This window comes from Cryphonectria parasitica (assembly GCF_011745365.1).
Source record: "Cryphonectria parasitica EP155 unplaced genomic scaffold M406scaffold_6, whole genome shotgun sequence".
In the NCBI taxonomy this organism is placed as follows: Eukaryota; Fungi; Ascomycota; class Sordariomycetes; order Diaporthales; family Cryphonectriaceae; genus Cryphonectria; species Cryphonectria parasitica.
In genome coordinates this window covers 2,699,118-2,717,002 of record NW_024468914.1, presented here as the reverse complement: position 1 = coordinate 2,717,002, position 17,885 = coordinate 2,699,118, and the positions used below count along the sequence as shown (strand labels likewise).

General features: G+C 44.4%; 4 protein-coding genes across 4 annotated transcripts; 1 reads left to right on the top strand and 3 right to left on the bottom strand.

The window, feature by feature from the left end:
* Nucleotides 1–1,588: 1,588 nt before the first annotated feature.
* Nucleotides 1,589–1,861, top strand: M406DRAFT_261266 (uncharacterized protein; the record flags this gene model as incomplete). Its single annotated transcript, XM_040917427.1, has 1 exon — nucleotides 1,589–1,861. The coding sequence occupies one exon, from the start codon at nucleotides 1,589–1,591 to the stop codon at nucleotides 1,859–1,861; it is 273 nt and encodes a 90-aa protein (XP_040774675.1).
* A 4,823-nt stretch (nucleotides 1,862–6,684) lies between these two features.
* M406DRAFT_103640 (uncharacterized protein) lies at nucleotides 6,685–8,419 on the bottom strand. The gene has a single exon (XM_040915074.1). It carries the CDS (start codon nucleotides 8,354–8,356, stop codon nucleotides 7,073–7,075), a length of 1,284 nt encoding a protein of 427 aa, XP_040774674.1. The 5' UTR covers nucleotides 8,357–8,419; the 3' UTR covers nucleotides 6,685–7,072.
* Nucleotides 8,420–9,902: 1,483 nt separating this feature from the next.
* On the bottom strand, nucleotides 9,903–10,860 carry M406DRAFT_357181 (uncharacterized protein). Its single transcript, XM_040923609.1, has one exon. The coding sequence runs from the start codon at nucleotides 10,543–10,545 to the stop codon at nucleotides 10,036–10,038; it is 510 nt and encodes a 169-aa protein (XP_040774673.1). The 5' UTR covers nucleotides 10,546–10,860; the 3' UTR covers nucleotides 9,903–10,035.
* A 4,885-nt stretch (nucleotides 10,861–15,745) lies between these two features.
* On the bottom strand, nucleotides 15,746–17,504 carry M406DRAFT_332170 (uncharacterized protein; the record flags this gene model as incomplete). The annotated part of the gene is made up of 3 exons (XM_040920720.1): nucleotides 15,746–15,786; nucleotides 15,857–16,120; nucleotides 16,265–17,504. The coding sequence occupies 3 exons, from the start codon at nucleotides 17,502–17,504 to the stop codon at nucleotides 15,746–15,748; spliced, it is 1,545 nt and encodes a 514-aa protein (XP_040774672.1).
* Nucleotides 17,505–17,885: the final 381 nt, after the last annotated feature.

Below are 17,885 nucleotides of genomic sequence, written 5' to 3'. Positions count from 1 at the left end.
CTTCTTAACGCCTTTAGGCTTGTTTAGAATGTATACTCTATTCCAGAATGCTACCAACTCTATTGCTCAGTTTATGAGAATAATAGTTAGATTTCTGTATAATCTTATTCCTTATATATGCTAGCCTTTCCTCAATAACATTCCTGTTTGTAATTCTACAACAATCTATGGGAATGAAGAGATTCCGAGCTTTCCCGGAGTGCATAGATACATTGCTAAGCACATTAGAAACCTTAACAAGATTCTTATAAATACAGAGCTAGCTGGAGCTATAATCTCAGCATTTAAGTTAGAATAGTGCTGAGTAAAAGTTAATATAATTGATTATATTATCAGTTCCAGCGAACAACAATCTTAGAATAGAAAGATGGAAAAGCTTCTAGCCTGGATAGAATGCAAGAATATCAAGAATATTTGCTCTTTCATCAGACTGATCATCTATTATGCAGCTTGGATTTGAAACTTTACAATCATTGCTCAACTGCTCTACAATCTTCTCAAGAAAGATGCTATATGAAGATGGGAGAAGAAATAGAAAGAAGCTGTTGCTATACTTATCCAAATACTTACATCTTGTTCAATCATTATTTCAATTAATTATAGCACTAATACTGAGAAGATTATTCTTATAATGAATGCAAGCCTGTTAAGCTGGAGCGCTGCACTAATGCAGATAGTAGAGGATAAACGAAAGCCAGTATATTTCGTTAGCGGAATCTGAACAGTTGCAGCACAGAAGTATAATGCTACTAAGAGAGAGTATTGCACTATTCTCTGTATCCTATAGTTTCTTCAGCAGCATCTCTATAATTGCTATTTCATTCTAGAAACTAATGCTTGCATTCTAGTAGATTAACTCAATAAAGAAATGAACAATATACCCAGTGCTCTTCTGAATAAATGAGTAGCAGTAATCAAGATATTTAACTTTACTATTAAATACATTCTCGGGTTAAAGAATCCTGTAGCTAATGCTCTTTCTCAATCTCTATATTCAATGCTATCTAAGAAAAATGAAGATAGCAATATTGAGAACTAGTATAATGCTCAGCTTAATAGCATAAACTTAGATAAAGCTAACTTAGTATTACTGCTAAATCCAACTCTTTAGTAGATGAAATAGTTGAAATGATATGCAGAGTTCTTATGCTATAGAATTATTCTACTAAAACTCTCTAAAAAGAATTGCAAGAACTTTATAGTAGAAATATTAAAGCATTAAGTACTTGATTAAGCTTTATAGCGCTGTACTGATACGAAACTTTCATGCTAATAAATAGTAGATAATTCTGATCTTTGTTGCTGAATTATTAGAAAATGTTATGCTAAGTTTGAATATTAAGGTTGAGATTTTATAGTAGCTCGTATTAAGCAATTCTACTACTAGAGAGATCTCTGAATAGATGTAGCTAATGCTATCTCGGATTGCAAGAAGTATACAAAATTCGATTCAAAGATGTAAAAGAAAGAAGTAATTTCAATCCTTTCAAATCAACTCTTCACAAGAATCAGCATTAACATTCAACATATAGCTGAGAATAGTGATTACAGATATCTTACAGAGGCTTGCTGTAACCTGACTGGCTATATGCTTGCAAAACCTCTTAAGAAAGCTACAGCTGCGGAAATAAGAAAGTTCATTTTGAAAGAGATCATTCTTATATTCGGATGCTCTCTTAAAATTACTGTTGATAAAGAACCAGAAAACAAGGCTGAAATAGCTAAGATCATTAGAGCTCTTGGGATCCTGCTTATCCAGATCTTCAGTTATAATCCCCATGCTCAAGAACAAGTAGAAGCTGATTATCTTTCCTTAGTAAATGCCTTTGCTAAGCTAGCTAATGCTCAATCCTGGAAATGAAAGCAGTACTTAAGACTTGTACTCTTTGCTGAAAGAACTATAATCTGCTAGTTGCATGGATATAGCTCCTTCTATTTGATTTTCGGTTGGAAGCTGCTTGTTCCAATTGAAACTGAAATCCCAACGTGAAGAGTTCTTATATGGATCAAAGACTAATCCTCTCAGAAAGCGTTTGAAATGCAGTTGAGAATGATTGCAGCTAAGAAAGATAATATGCAGAAGACAATTGAAGCTATCTAGATATATTATCAAAAGATTGCAGCTAAAAGTCAAATGCAGAGTTTGGTATAAAAATCTCAACTGAATATCAGAGATCTTATACTTATCTATAATTACATTCGGAAAATAAGCTACTTATACAATGCTAAGATCTCTTATAAGTGAAAGAATTTATATCTAATTGCTTAGATTCTAAACAAACATACTTATAAGCTCAAGACTACAGATAGAGTTCTGCTAAAAAGCATATATTCAGCTACTAATCTCAAAAAGTTTATACGAAATATAAATAGCATTTGAGAATCCGAGATGCTTATACTCTAAGAAGAAGATATCAAGCTTCAATCTAGCTAATTATTAGCAGAAAAGCTGGATTCAATAAGAGCTTTCTAGCAAGGAGAACCAGATAACAATATTCTTGAAATTCAGAAAGCAGATTCAAGTAACAATGCTATATTCTGAATTTCAGACATTATTAAGCACAACTCCATGCTTAGCTAGACTAGTTCTAATCCAGAGATTATTAAGCTAGCAACTGAAGCAGATAATAATGCTGAGGATGGAAATGAAGTTAGTAATAGTGAATATTTCATACAAGCAGTAGAGAAGAAGAAGCAAGAACAGGAGAAAGCAGATAGAAGTAGGATATTTATACCAATTCCAACTAAATTAGTATTTCTAGCTTGTAGAGGAGATTGATTTCTTTCTATTCATATTTCCTTTTGTTTGCAAAATACATTTTCTTTTCATCTTTTCTATTCCATCTTATATATTTTGCTGAAAGAGGAGGAATGAAGTATTATCTGCTATCACTCGCTACAGAACACTATAAACCCACTTAAAAATTTCAAAGCATTCAGCACAGAGCATATTAACCAGCTCTAAAGCTATTTTTATTATTCAAAAATTGCAGTATATTAGAATGCAACACATGAAAAATGCAGAACGCTAAAGAAACACTGCAATCTATGAAAACCTCTTACTTTTATACATTATTCTCATTACTAGAATATTCATAAATATCATCCAATAGCTCTCTCCTTATCCTATCCAGATTTATATTATCCGTATCATCCGCTAAAGAATCATTATTAAAAACAGAGGAAGAATCTTGAAACTAAACGAACTTAGCTCATTTCTCAATACAAGATCCTACTACAGCCTTACTCTTGCCTTTATTCTTGCTGCAAAATACAGATTATAGAGCTGCTTGCTCAGATTCAGATACTTCCTTCTTAGAAGCAGAAGAAGCAATACTCTTCTTACTAATCTATACAGATAAAGTTAGCAGTAATCTTCTTAAACATTGCAATCATAGTTAGTTATAAGATTTACAGTATCCTGTAAATACTATTTCCTTAGTATAAAAGAAACTTATTTAATCTGGTTATATGCAATACTTTTATTCTGCATAAGCTTGTATTGAGCTTTAATAATACGCTTAATGTTAATATTAGAGTTAATTTGAGAATCTATTTCGATTATACATTAAGAGCCGAATTAGTAAAACAAATGCTAATGCTGCAAGAAGAACAATGATTAGTATATACTCAAATCTGATCAAGAATATTAGAATAGAAATCTTACTTATATACTACATTCTTTAATATAAGGAAAATCTTTAGTATAGTTATACTCAGATTCTATATAATAAATACAGTTGCTATACTTCTTATTAAAGAAGCTTTCTATTAAGATGCATTCTAGGAAAAGCTAGTTAATATTAATCTGCTGCTTCTGGATAAGCATACAAGCAGTAGCATACTAATAGGAGCAGCAATCGCAAGGAACTAGATTATGCTAACTATAGAATTGAATAAGAAGGGAATTTACTTGCTCAGGGCGGGAGAAGATGCAAGTAAGATACTTGCTAAAGAGCTTCCAACCAGCTTTATACATTACAATAGGATTCAGTTTGATAGAATTCTTATTATTTAGCCTTGCAAAATGAGCAGTAAAGCTAGAGCTTAGCAGTGAGTTGTTTCAAAATATGATATTGCTTTGAATATTCCAAGAAGCATATATTAAGCTAAGATCTCTCTTGATAGTATTAAAGTTTGTAATGTTAAGGAAGTTAATATAGACATCCTTGAGCTAGTAATAGTTGCTGCTCTGAGGAGGAGAAACTGAAGAAGAAAATCAGATTCAGATCTTATCAATCTCTTGAGAAGCAGTGTTTATCTGCAAAGAGAAAACAGTATTAGTAATAATTCGAGATATCTTGAGTATATTGCAGAGCTGAGCAAGGGAAGATTGATAGAAGGAGAAGTTGTTATGCAAAGAATGAATTGAAAAGCAAGGTGAACTGAGGGAGAGATTGTTAAATAGTTTGCTGAAGGTTGATGAGATAGCAATGAATAATAAATACATTCAACTGAGTTACTATGCTTTCTATTCAGTCTGTTGCTGAATAGCTTCTATCTAGCTAAAGATGAAGCTGTTTGCTTTGTAATAAATAGAAAGCAGTAAATTACTTGAGTAGTTGCTAAACAAGATAAATTAGCTATTCTATTTATACTTGCAGCTAGCTATTTTTCTTCCTCCTTCAACCTCTTTACAATCACCTTTCTCAAGCATATATATACCCTTTTTCTTTCTTATCAACGCTACTTCAGACCTGTATATCAATATCAAAGCAAATTGTTAACTGCTCTGCTTACATAACATCATCTTTCTTAACAGATCCTTAGGCTAAAGCTGCATTCTTCTCTACTTTTCTTTCTTAGTTAATACCTTCTCAATCTCTTGATTTTACATCTTTGCAAACTCCTCTTGCAATTGCTTACCTTTCAACAAAGCTGTTCTTTCTTTTTTACTTTCCTTTTGATTTAGCAGCAATAGCCGAATTCAAATACTCTTTATTCCTATCTGTTCAGCATAGCTAAGAAAACTGAATAATCAAAGCTTACTGCTTTCGAACTGTTTTTCCCAAAGCGCTATACTCAACTGAAGTAATCAAGAGTTATTCGCTCTATTTCAGTTTAAGAAACGAAGAAAATTATCTAGCAGCAGAATTCATCAAGAAGTACTTCCCAGAATTACTCCCTTGTAAATCGTACTTGCTTACAATCTTCAGCGCTAATCCTTTCAAATATCTTCTCAATATTTATAATCTAGTTGGATTCTTAAATGCAGAAGTTTCTCAAGATATTAGTTCGCAGCATGCTGTAGCTGCCTTTCATTATTATGCTCAGTATAATCAACAAAATGTATTCTTGATGAAATGCTTTTGTATTCTATCAATAGCTTATTCATTAAGCTCTTCTAATATTCTCAATAAGCAAGATCTGCTCAGATATAAAGCTAAATAGAAGCGCTTATAAATTCTTTTCTCAGTTAATATAGCAATTTCAGCTTATACTCTATCTTAGCTTGATATAAAAACTGAAAAAGGATTTTATATTGCTATATACAAATCCGGCGATATTCTACTAGCTTATATAAGCAAGCACTATCTGAATAGTTAGCTCAGAAGTGCTAGAGCTAATTAGGATTGGAATTTCGAGAATATTCCAACTATGCTGCTAGATAATAATTCGAATGCAGCTCTGCTCTATATAATCGAACTATTTCGCTTTCGAATTCTGAAATCTACTGATTTCTACTAATCACCTAGTAGCTGTTCAGACTGGAGGCAAGCTTTCTATTTTAATTATAAAGAGATTGTACAAAATGTAAAAGAATGGGATGTAGAGATAGCTATAACGAGCTTGCACTGCTAGGCTTTCTTCTATAAGCTGGAATACAGCAATTATATGCGATATCCTAATCAGCTATTAAGAAGAAGTGCTTCACTTCAAGAATACAAGGCTGTACAAGTAAAAGCTAGTAGAATACTGAATATAATCTACAAGCCGAATGTTACCTTCTTCGTAAGAAGAGTTGCAGACTTGTCTGAACTATCTATTGAAAGCGATCTCGATAGAATGAGAAGGAATATATCAGCCTTTGCTCTGGAGGATTTCAGAGCGAGTAGAATACCCAGCCTAGTTCTATCAAAACAATAGTTCCGAGAGAGTACAGCTTCAGCTAGCCCAATCTTGCATTCATCAAGAGAATATAGTATTAGCTCAGAATTAAGTCAACTCCCATTCAGAACTCCTATCGATCCTTACTTCTCTTTATCTCAAGAAATACCTATTAATCCAGAACCAATAATCAATCTGTTAATGCAGCAAACAGCTAAGCCTGAATATGCTATTGAAGCTCCATTGCATCAGAGACTGAGAAGCAGTAACATCATGCCTCCCAGTTTTCCTAATAGATCTTAGAAGCCTCATATGCTTCTATGGAATGAGCTTCATAGCTTTAACCCTATCAGGCTTTCAGTAAGTTCTCCGAACTGAACAGAGTTCAATCATGCTATCAAGATGGATATGTATAAAGCGGACTGCAAAAGAATCCGTTGAGTAAGGATGCAGTGAACCAGAACTAGGGCGCCGTCGCCCTCGAAAGAAAAAGGGACAAACAGCTGCCGAAGCAATGGGCAAGGGCTCATGCAACCCAAGCGTGCCTGTACAGATGAGGACAGCAAACTAAGGCCACACGGGCACAAGAACAGGGTGAAAAACCTGTCTTAGACCTGTCCAAGGGGTTCAAAAATTGAAAAGAAGAGAAAAGGATGCTTGATTGTTGCTTATAGCTAAAGAATTTGAAAAGTGGGTGGTATCCTTTATATGTATGAGGACCCTTGACCCACTGTACTCCACGTCCCACGGACTACCACCCTGGCCACCACAACAGTCCTCCCCCAGCAACTTTCTTCCAAAGTTGCGACAAGTCCAATGGTGTGCCAGGTCTGATCAGAGGGAGATGAAGTAAAGAAATAAAGAATTCATCGCAAACTGCCAAAGGAAACACTGCAAACCGAACCATCCCCCCAATTCAACCCTCATGCCTCTCCCTATCGCTTGAGCCATCATTCAAATCAACGCAGGAGTATCAGTATCCATCTTCAGTCCATTCGTAACACGGGCACGACCTGGACAGATCCTAACGCTGACCTCTTCTCTGTCCCCGTCTGCTCTCAAACTCTGCTCGAGCAGCAGCAGCAGCAGCAGTTCTCTCCTGATTCTGCATTCTCACTCGACGGATCCTTTCGCAGTCCGCTTCATACATATCCATCTTGATAGCATGATCGAACCCTGTCCAGTTCGGAGAACCCACTGAGGGCCTGATAGGGTTAAGGCTATGAAGCTCATTCCATAGAGGCACACGAGGCTCCTGAGGTCTATCAGGAAAACTGGGAGGCATGATGTTGCTGCTTCTCAGTCTCTGATGCAATGGGGCTTCAGTAGCACGTCCAGGCCTAGCTGTTTGCTGCATTGACAGGTTGATTGTCGGTCCTGGACCGACAGGCGTTCCTCGAGGTGAAGAGGAGTAAGGATCGGTAGGAGTTCCGGATGGGAGTCGACTTAACTCTGAGCTGATACTACGTCCTCTTGATGAACGCAAGATCGGGCCAGCTGGAGCTGTGCTCTCTCGGGACTGTTGTCTTGACGGAACTAGGCTGGGTGCCCTACTCGCTCTGAAATCCTCCAGGGCAAAGGCTGATATGTCCCTCCTCATCCTGTCGAGATCGCCTTCAATAGACAGTTCAGGCAAGTCTGCAACTCCTCCCACGAAGAAGGTAACATTCGGCTTGTAGGTTATGTTCAGTACCCTACCGGCTTCCACTTGTACAGCCTTGTATTCTTGAAGTGAGGCACTCCTTCTTAATGGCCGATCAGGATATCGCGTATAGTTGCTGTGTCCCAGCTCATAGGAGAAGGCCTGGCAGTGCAGGCTTGTCATAGCCATCTCCGCACCCCATTCTTCCACATTTTGTGCAGTTTCTCTATGGTTAAGATAGAGAGCTTGCCTCCAGTCTGGACAGCCACTAGGTGATTGGTAGAAATCAGTAGATTCCAGGATTCGAAGGCGAAACAGTTCGATTGCATAGAGCAGAGCTGCATTCGAATCGTTATCCAGCGGCGTAGTTGGAACATTCTCGAAATCCCAATCCCGATTGGCTCCAGCACTCCTGAGCTGACTGTTCAGATAGTGCTTGCTTGCATGAGCCAGTAGGGTATCGCCGGATTTGTGCACAGCGATGTAAAATCCTTTTTCAGTCTTCATATCGAGCCAAGACAGAGCACAAGCTGAAGTCGCTGTATTGACTGAGAGGAGAACCCATAGGCGCCTCTGTCTAGCCTCATGTCTGGGCAGATCCTGTTTATTGAGAATATCAGGAGAGCCAGGTGGATGGGCTATCGATGGAACACGAAGGCATCCCATCAAGAATACGTCTTGTTGATTGTACTGAGCGTAATGACGAAAGGCAGCCACAGCGTGCTGCGGACCAATATCTTGAGGGACTCCTGCATCTAAGAATCCGACCAGATCATAGATATCGAGAAGGTGTCTGGAAGGATTGGCGCCGAAGATCGTGGGCAAGTACGACTTGCGAGGGGGTAACCCTGGGAAGTACTTCTCGACGAGTCCTGCTGCCAGATGATTTTCTTCGTCCCTTAGACTGAAGTAGGGCGGACGACTCTTGATCACTTCAGTTGGGTACGGCGCTCTGGGAAAGACAGTCCGAAAGCAGTAGGCCTTGGTCATCCAGTCCCCTCGGCTATGCTGGACAGGTGGGAACAGAGAGTACTTGAATTCGGCCATTGCTGCTGAGTCGAAAGGAAAGTGAAAAGGGAAGAACGGCTTTGTCGGAAGGTGGGCAATTGCGAGAGGGGTTTGCGAAGGTGTAAAGTCAAGGGACCGAGAGGGTGTTGACTGAGGAAGAAAGGTAGAGAAGAATGCAGCTTCAGCCTGAGGATCTGTCGAGGAAGGTGATGTTATGTAAGCAGAGCAGTTGACAATTTGCTCTGATGTCGGTGTACAGGTCTGGGGCAGCGTTGACGAGGAAGAAAAAGGGTGTGTGTATGCTCGAGAAAGGTGGTTGTGAAGAGGTTGAAGGAGGAAGAAGAATAGCTGGCTGCGAGTGTGGATGGAATGGCCAATTTATCTTGTCTGGCAACTACCCAAGTGATTCACTGCTTTCCGTTTGTCACAAGGCAAACAGCTTCACCCTTGGCCAGGTAGGAGCTGTCCAGCAACAGACTGGATAGAAGGTGTGGTGACTCAGTTGGGTGTGTTTGTTACCCATTGCCATCTCATCAATCTTCAGCAAACTGTTCAACAATCTCTCCCTCAGTTCACCTTGCCTTTCAATTCATCCTTCGCACAACAACTTCTCCTTCTGTCAACCTTCCCTTGCCCAGCTCTGCAACACACTCAAGATGTCTCGAATCGTCACCGACGCTGTTTTCTCTTCGCGGGTAAACACCGCTCCTCAAGAGGTTGACAAGGTCTGGATCTGGTTTTCTTCTTCGGTTCCTCCTCCTCAGGGCAGCAACTACCACTGGCTCAAGGATGTCCATGTCGACTTCCTTGACGTTACAGACTTCAACACCATCAAGGGAGACCTTGGCTTGACATACGCTTCTTGGGATATCCAAGGCGATATCATGTTTTGGAACAACTCACTGCCAAGCCCTGGCTTTGCTGCTCATTTCGCAAGGCTGGACAATAAGGATTCTATCAAACTGAATCCTATTGTGGTGTGTAAAGCCGGTTGGAAGCCCTTTGGCGAGTACCTTACCCGCATCTTCTCCCGCCCTGAGCGAGTAAATTCCCTCCTCGTTCAGTCCTATGGTCGGCGTAACCTAGTCCCTTGCGATTGCTGCTCCCGTCGGTACGCCACTGCTTGCATGCCTGTACAGGGGCAGCAGGTCAACGTCAACTGGCCTTTCCTAGAATGCATCTCAATGGAGGGCTTCTTCAATGGGAAGTGCGGCAACTGCATTTATCATGCAGAGTCTGGGTGTGACTACACCAAAGACTTCCCTTGTGTCAAAGAGCGCAGTGCACGAGTAAGATTCCCATTCCGATGTCTTTGACCAGGTTTGAGCACACACTAATCATTGTCCTTCTCGCAGCGTCGGCACTCGTTTTACCAACTCGGCCCTCGACGTGTAATCGAGATAGATTCTCAAGTCAACTCCAATGCCGACGTCGAGCGTATTGTCAAAGCTCAATACAAGCTCATGCGGGATAAAGGTATTGCGCATAACCAGATCAAATGGGTTCCTCTTGTGCCAAGGAAGTGGTACCCACAGGATACTGTGAGTCTCATAATCAACTATGATTGCGATGCTCAAGAAGACCATTGCTAACTTTATCTGCACAGATCGGCAAGAAGAGTACTGCTCCTTCTGCTCCCAAGAAGGGAGTATCTGGGTCTGGGCAGGCAGCTCCACGACCTGTATCTCGTGGCAAGGATAAAGGCAAGGGCAAGGCTGTAGTAGGATCTCGTGTCGAGAAACGAGCCAAGTCCGTTCAATCTCAAGGTTCTTCCTCTGTTTTTGACGACGATTCTTCAGCGGATGATACGGATGACATGGATCTGGACAGGACGAGGAGAGAGCCATCGGATGACATTTACGGGTATTCCGGTGATGAGGATGATGTGTAAAAGTAAGGGGTTTCCATAGGTTGCAGTGTTTCTTCGGCGCTCTGCATTTTTCATGCGTTGCATTCCAATATACTGCAATTTTTGAACAACGAAAATGGCCTCAGAGCTGGTCAACATGCTCTGTGCCGGGTGCTTTGAAATTTTTAGGTGGGTTTACAGTGTTCTGTGGCGAGTGGTAGCAGACGACACTTCGTCCCTCCTCCCCCAGCAAAACACACGAGATGGAATAGGAAAGACGAAAAGAAAACGTGTTTTGCGAACAAAAAGAAATATGGACAGAAAGAAATCAACCTCCCCCACGAGCTAGGAACGCTGATTTAGTTGGGATTGGTATAAACATCCCACTTCTATCTGCTTTCTCCTGTTCTCGCCTCTCCTTCTCTGCTGCCCGTGTGAAATGTTCACCGTCACCAACTCCATTTCCATCCTCAGCATCATCATCCGCTTCAGTTGCTAGATTGACAGTCTCTGGATCAGGACTGGTCTGGCCAGGCGTGGGGTCGTGCTCGATGATGTCTGGAACCCAGAATGTGGCGTCGTCGCTTGAATCTGCTTCCTGAACTTCGAGGATATTGTTGTCTGGTTCCCCCCGCCAGGGAGCTCTCATCGAATCCAGCTTTTCTGCCAATGGTTGGCCAGGTTGAAGCTCGACATCTTCTTCCCAGGGCATAGGCACCTCGGGTTCCCAAATGCCATCCATATTCCGCATGAACTTTTTGAGATTGGTAGCTGAATATGTGCCTTTTAGCAGAACTCCGTCTGTGGTCTTGAGCTCATAAGCATGTTTGTCTAGGACCTGAGCAATCAGGTATGGACCCTTCCACTTATAAGAGATCTTGGCATTGCGCGAGTGGCTCATTTTCCGGACGTGGTCATAGACAAGCACGAGATCTCCGACACTCAGTCGAGATTTTCGTACCAGACCCTGCGTTTGACTTTTGGCTGCGATCTTTTGACGGTATGCCTGAACAGCTTCAATTGCCTTCTGCACATCATCTTCCTTGGCTGCGATCATCCTCAACCGCATTTCAAACGCTTCCTGAGGGGATTGGTCTTCGGTCCATGTAAGAACTCTCCACGTCGGGATTTCAGTTTCAATTGGGATAAGCGGCTCCCAACCGAAAATCAAATAGAAGGGGCTGTATCCATGCGACTGGCGGATCGTAGTCCTTTCAGCGAAGAGTGCGAGTCTCAAGTACTGCCTCCATCTCCAGGGTTGAGCATCAGCTAGCTTAGCAAGGGCACTTGCTAAGGAAAGATGACCAGCTTCTACTTGTCCTTGGGCATGGGGATTGTAACTGGAGACCTGGACAAGCAGGATCCCAAGAGCTCTGATGGTCTTGGCCATCTCAGCCTTGTTTTCTGGTCCTCCGTCAACAGTAATTTTGAGAGGGCACCCGAACACAAGAATGATCTCTTCCAAAATGAACTTCCTCATTTCCGCAGCTGTAGCTTTCTTGAGGGGTCTTGCAAGCACATAGCCGGTCAGGTCACAGCGAGCCTCCGCAAGGTATCTGTAACCGCCATCCTCGGCCATGTGTTGAATGTCGATGCTGATCCTCGTGAAGGGTTGACTTGGAAGGGTCGGGATCACTCCTTCCTTCCACATCTTTGGATCGAACTTTGCACACTTCTCGCAACCCGAGACAGCATTGGCCACATCTGTCCAGAGACCTCTCCAGTAGTAGAGTTGCTTGACACGAGCTACCGTAGAGTCTCGACCTCGATGTCCAAACTTGGCATGACATTCTCTGATGATTCGGCGACGAAGATCAGGATCATCTACTACCCGTCGGCGTGGGAGTTTCGCACCAGCGCGGCGCCACAGAGCCTGGTCAAGTACTTGATGCTTTAATGCCTCTACCATGAAGTTCTTGCGATCCCTCTTGGAGAGTTTTGGTGGAATGATCCCGTGGCATAAGAACTCTGCATACCGTTTCGACTGTTCCGTCCACTGAAGAGTTGGATTTAGCAGTGGTACTAGGTCAGCTCCATCTGAGTTCACGCTGTTAAGCTGAGCATCACACCAGTCCTCAACATTGCCATCTTCGTCTTCCTTAGGTGGCGTTGAGTATGGAGGTCGAGAAAGGGCATCAGCCACAGGATTCTTTGACCCGGGAATGTGTTTGACAGTGAAGTCAAACATCTTGATCACTGCCACCCATCTGTTCAGGAGAGCACCGGGTATGTCGTTCATTCCTCCATTGAGTTGGTCCACCAGAACGCGAGCATCGGTTTCCAGAATGAAATGGCAACCATAGAGATGCCGCCGAAGAGACCGTAGGGCACAGAGGACAGCGCGACACTCCCTCTTGGTAGCATCGTACTTCTGTGCTGCAACTGTCCAGGTTCCGCTAACGAAACGTGCTGGCTTTCGTTTATCCTCTACCACCTGCATCAGTGCGGCGCCCCAGCCCAACAGGCTTGCATCCACCATAAGAACGATCTCCCCAGCATCAGTGCTGTAATCAATTGAAATGATGACTGGACGAGACGTGAGCGTCCGGACAAGTGTGGCAACAGCTTCTTTCTGTTCCTTCTCCCACCTCCACGCAGCACCTTTCTTGAGAAGATCGTAGAGTGGTCGGGCAATGATTGCGAAGTTCCAAATCCAAGCTGCATAATAGACGACCAGTCCGATGAAAGAGCGGACGTCCTTGATGTCCTTGCATTCTGTCCAGGCCAGAAGCTTTTCCACCTTCCTGTCCTGAGGTTGTCGTCCGCTGGAACCGACGACATAACCAACCATATCGACTTTCACTCGGCACCATTCTGACTTGAATGCTGAGATTGTGGCTCCAGCCAGCTCTGCATTTACAAGAACCTTGTCGAGGTTTCCGATGTGCTCAGCAATGTACCTACGCACTCCGGGAAGGCTCGGAACCTCTTCATCCCCATAGGTTGTTGTGGGACCACGAACAGGAATGTCGTCGAGGAAAGGCTGGCATATATGAGGAATAAGATCATACAGAAGTCTGACCATTATCCTCATAAACTGAGCAACAGAGTTGGTAGCACCCTGGGGTAGAGTACACATCCTGAACAGGCCTAAGGGCGTTGAGAAGGTCGTCATATCCCTGCTGTTAGGATGCAGTCGCACTTGGTCGTACCCGGAAAAGAAGTCGAGCAGTGAAAGAACCTTGCACATGGCGAACTCCTCCGAGAATTCATCTGAGGCAGGCGGCATGAAGGCATCTTTGAGGCTGTGCTTGTTGTACTTTTGAGCGTCATTGATCAGGCGTAAGCCACCATCCTTTTTGACAACAAGAAACCAGTTGTTTCTGTATGATGCATGGCTTTCCTCAATGATCTCCCGCCTGATACGTTGTTTCAGGAGCTCCATCAGCTTTGGCCTGAGAGCATTGGGGATTGGAATGTGCCTCGCTTGAAAGACCTCGTGGGGTACGGTTCTGATTTCTTGCAAGGGAGCCACTTCCTCAATGATCTTTCCAATCTCAGTAAAGTCCCACGCAAGGGCTTTGATCCTGTTTCTCAACATGTGTTTGAACATTTCCTTCTCAGCCTCAGAAAACCCTTCACAGTTTTTCTCTTGCATGGCAGCCCACCGGTCAGGTCTCAGGCGCTGATCAGGATCCAGATCGCTGAACTTGGGTTCAATCCACTCATCATACTTGGTAGGCTTTGTGGATCGCTGAGCTCGTCTCATCTCCTCAACCTTGGCAGGCTTCCACCCGATCGTCCCTTCCGGTACTGAACCATCAGGCTGGGAATCATTAATTGGCTTGACCTTCTTGTCTTTGGGCTTGTAAAGAGTGTTGACCAGGCCTAAGACATCTTTTCTTTCCTTCCCCACACAACGTGGCTGGCGTGAATGGCGCTGGCTGCTGTGCATTCCACACAGGCAAGACCCTCGGGTCGCTCCTTCCTCATTCACCATGGAGCAACCCTCCTTCAACTTCCTCCCCATCAGTTCCACCGTTAACTCGTTCACAACAGCCGCAATGTCTCGTTCAGGTATGGACATCACAGCTGTATCTCCCTCCTCCAACAACACCCACTCTGGGACGACTTCTCCGCTGACAGCCCTGCGTCCCTCAGGGTGGCTGCCAGCACTCAGTTTTTTGGTGTGGTTCTGTGTGAACCCTCCCCTTCAAGGAGTTTCTGACCGCCGATTGTGGTGACCAGTTGTACTCCTCCAAAGGCGAAGCTCGCACGGAGAAATCCGGGGATGGAGTGATCAAAGGAAAGCTTGGTCTGCATCACAAACGGCATTCCTAACAGCACAGGATGATTTGGCGACATCAATCTGTCGTCGACGACATAGAATATCACCTGTTCAGAGAAGCCGCCACAGAAAACATCGGTTTCAAGAACTCCAACAAGCGCCATATCTGATCCATCGTACGTGCGTGAGATAACATTCGATGTTGGCACATAAGACAAGCGCATGCTCGAACACAGAGAGAGAGCTACCAAGCTCATTTCGGCACCTGTATCCAGCATTGCTCGTACAGGTTCATTCTCTTTACCTCCCAGCTGCAGAGGGATGTATGCCACCGGAGCGATGCTCCTATCTCGGATGCTGCTGAGAGCAGTCATGGAAGCCGTCACAGGAGGAAATGAGGATTTGTTGAAGGCTCGAATCATGTTAACAGTAGGCTTGACATAGCTAGGTTCAGCAACAAGAGACAAAGCTTGAACTGCGGGTGGTTGAGCCAGTCTCGAAAGGTACTCAGTAATGTCCCGAGTGTTGATAATCTGACCATCAATAAGCCCTTCAGGCTGGGAAAGCGTCGAGATTCCGGGTTTATGCTGCGATGAATTGGCTGATCCAGCAGTATCTACCTTGTGCAGGTCCGAGCCGGTTTGATTGTCGAGATCAACAACTTTTCGGGCTCCAGAGCTGACTCCTTGAAGACTGTGAATCAGACGGGCTCCCCATCCTGGTAACATGACTGTCATCTCCCGGCCTGAGACCTTCAACGGGTGGTCTAGGAACTGATTCAGGAGCTTGTCACTAATGGCCTGAACTGTTGGCTCTCTGTCCAGACTGTTGGATTGCTTGTTGGATTCCTCTGGTCCAATATTCCCGAAATGTGTAGGGACCTCAACAGTCCTCACACTTGCATCTCCTCCAACCTCACCATCATCATACCCAGCCTCCCCAACACGGCGCTTCTTTGCTTCACCCGCGTTTACCTGGGCTTGGACAGGCCCAACACCCACAGCATTGATGCTGGGAAGCTTTGGTAGGTACAGTTCGGCTTGGGCTGGAGTGAGATATGACTTCCCCACTTGAATCTCACCAGCATTGCTGAGGATCTCAATGTTGTTGGTCCTGTACTGATTGTTGCGTCTGGGAACGGGGTCGGTCTCTTCCCACAGTGTCTTATTCTTGGCCATCTCAGGGTCTCCACGCCATTTCTCGTCCTCTTGGACCAGGCTGACATATCGAGAGATCCAAGGATCCTCAACACCCTTCAGCCGCTGATCCTCACAGAGACCGAGGATCAGACGGATCATACCGCCTTTGGGGTTATCTCGAGCGGACATGACCTGGCCATATGACACTGGTTTTGACCTAGAGTCCAGAAACTCCGAGCGATTGCCAAGATGCCACTCTGGCTTCGCTAATGCTGGAGCATAGCAAATGCCACAGTCCATAACAGTACGGAGTTCCACGCACTCATGAGCTCCATGGGACTTCGACCCACAGCCGTAGCACCTGCGCAGAGTTCCGTCCTTCTTCAGGATTTCATTGATCTCCGCTCGCCATGCTTCAGAGTACTGCTCCCCCTCGTCCTCCGGACTTGTGTAGGTAACACCCATCTGCAAGGAATTTGCATTCCCCTGGGGAGGATTCCTCGCAGAAACAGTTTGGGGACGCCTGATCAGTTGTGAGATCTCCTGTAGAGCCTTGGTTTGGTCATACGAGACATCCCGCGTCTGTCTGAGAGCATCAGTCTGCAGCTTTAAGGATTTTGCCATTGCAATTTGGTCAATGCGGAGTTGCTCCATCATTGAAGCCAACTGGTTGTATCCTTGGTCGCTCTTCTGAGCAGGTTCAGCCTTCAAGATCTGCTTAGTCGGTTCAGGCTGAGCTTGCCAATCACGAGTTGACTGTTGAGGCGGTTGATAGTACGATGGCCCTACTGCTTGTCCCGACGGGTTCATCGGTTGACTGGGAGCACTATGCATCGGATGTGGAACAGGAACGGGCCGTGTCTGGTCAAGGACCGGCTGAGGTGGAGGCATAGGAGGACCTTGGAATTGAGCCTGTTGATGAAGTTGAAGGTTGGTAGCACCGGAGGCAAGTTGGTCTTGAGTCTCCTCCTGGAGTGCTTCACGATGAACCTCCAACAGCTTTTCCATAAGGTAAGGCCACTTCTTGTCGCTGACGCTTTCGGCAGTAACACCATGGTCAGCTCGGAGGCGCTTGATCCAGGTCGAAGGGAGCTTCATCCATGCTTCTGCCACAGGTTGACTGTCTCTGATCTTAAGACGAGTGAGAGCGTTGTCATAGTCCACAATGAACGACCAGAGGCTAGCGGCATCGGTAATGAAACGGTTGTTGATGATGTTCAGGCGCTCCTGCTCGGGGGTGTACGCCTGGAGATGGTCCCAAGGGCGATAAGCAACCAACAGTCGCTCCTTCTGTTCATCCCAAGTTTTGGCGCTTGTAGTGAATCTCTCCACTTCTCCGGCAACGATTGTGTCTGTACAGAAGCCTTTCATGAAGTTGAGTGCTTGAGTGTCATCAATCCCTTTGATCTGACGCCACCAGTCGAATCGCTTCAGCCACGAGGAGACTTCCACACGGGCAAACAACGTCAACCCACCACCAGCAAGCTCACTGTGGGAGGGGAACCTGAAGTTCTGACCATAGTGGTTGTTGGCCAGGTGGTCGGCCGAACTGGGTGTCTGATTGGAAGAGCCCTCAGACGTGGAGGCCATCTTCCCTCTTGGTTGTCGCTTCCTCCGATGTTTCTTTGCCTTCCTGGTTCGAGGTCCTTGAGTTGAGGGCGCCACAGCCGGAATGCCTTCCGTATCCTGCGGAAGACAATACTGTGGAGGTCGAGGGGGTTCAGGTGCTTGAGGGAGGTTCAGTCTGTGAGTGGAGCGTGCATGAGGTCTGTCTTGTGATGAACAACAAGGGATTGAGTTGGCTGTTCTGTGCTGCACTGGGATTTCCTTTATCAATAGTCCTGCCAACCAATGGAGGCATTTCTGACCAGGTGTAAGGCGTCGATTAAAGTTCGACATCGGATGATGTCGTCGTAATCCTCGACCTCTATTCCTCGTGTGCACTGACGGTTCCTCATCTTCACCTCCCTG

What these genes read in the sequence shown, in the direction of transcription:
- M406DRAFT_103640 (XM_040915074.1), bottom strand. Translation starts at nt 8,356, where the DNA reads ATGGGATGCCTTCGTGTTCCATCGATAGCCCATCCACCTGGCTCTCCT.
- M406DRAFT_357181 (XM_040923609.1), bottom strand. Translation starts at nt 10,545, where the DNA reads ATGGCTCTCTCCTCGTCCTGTCCAGATCCATGTCATCCGTATCATCCG.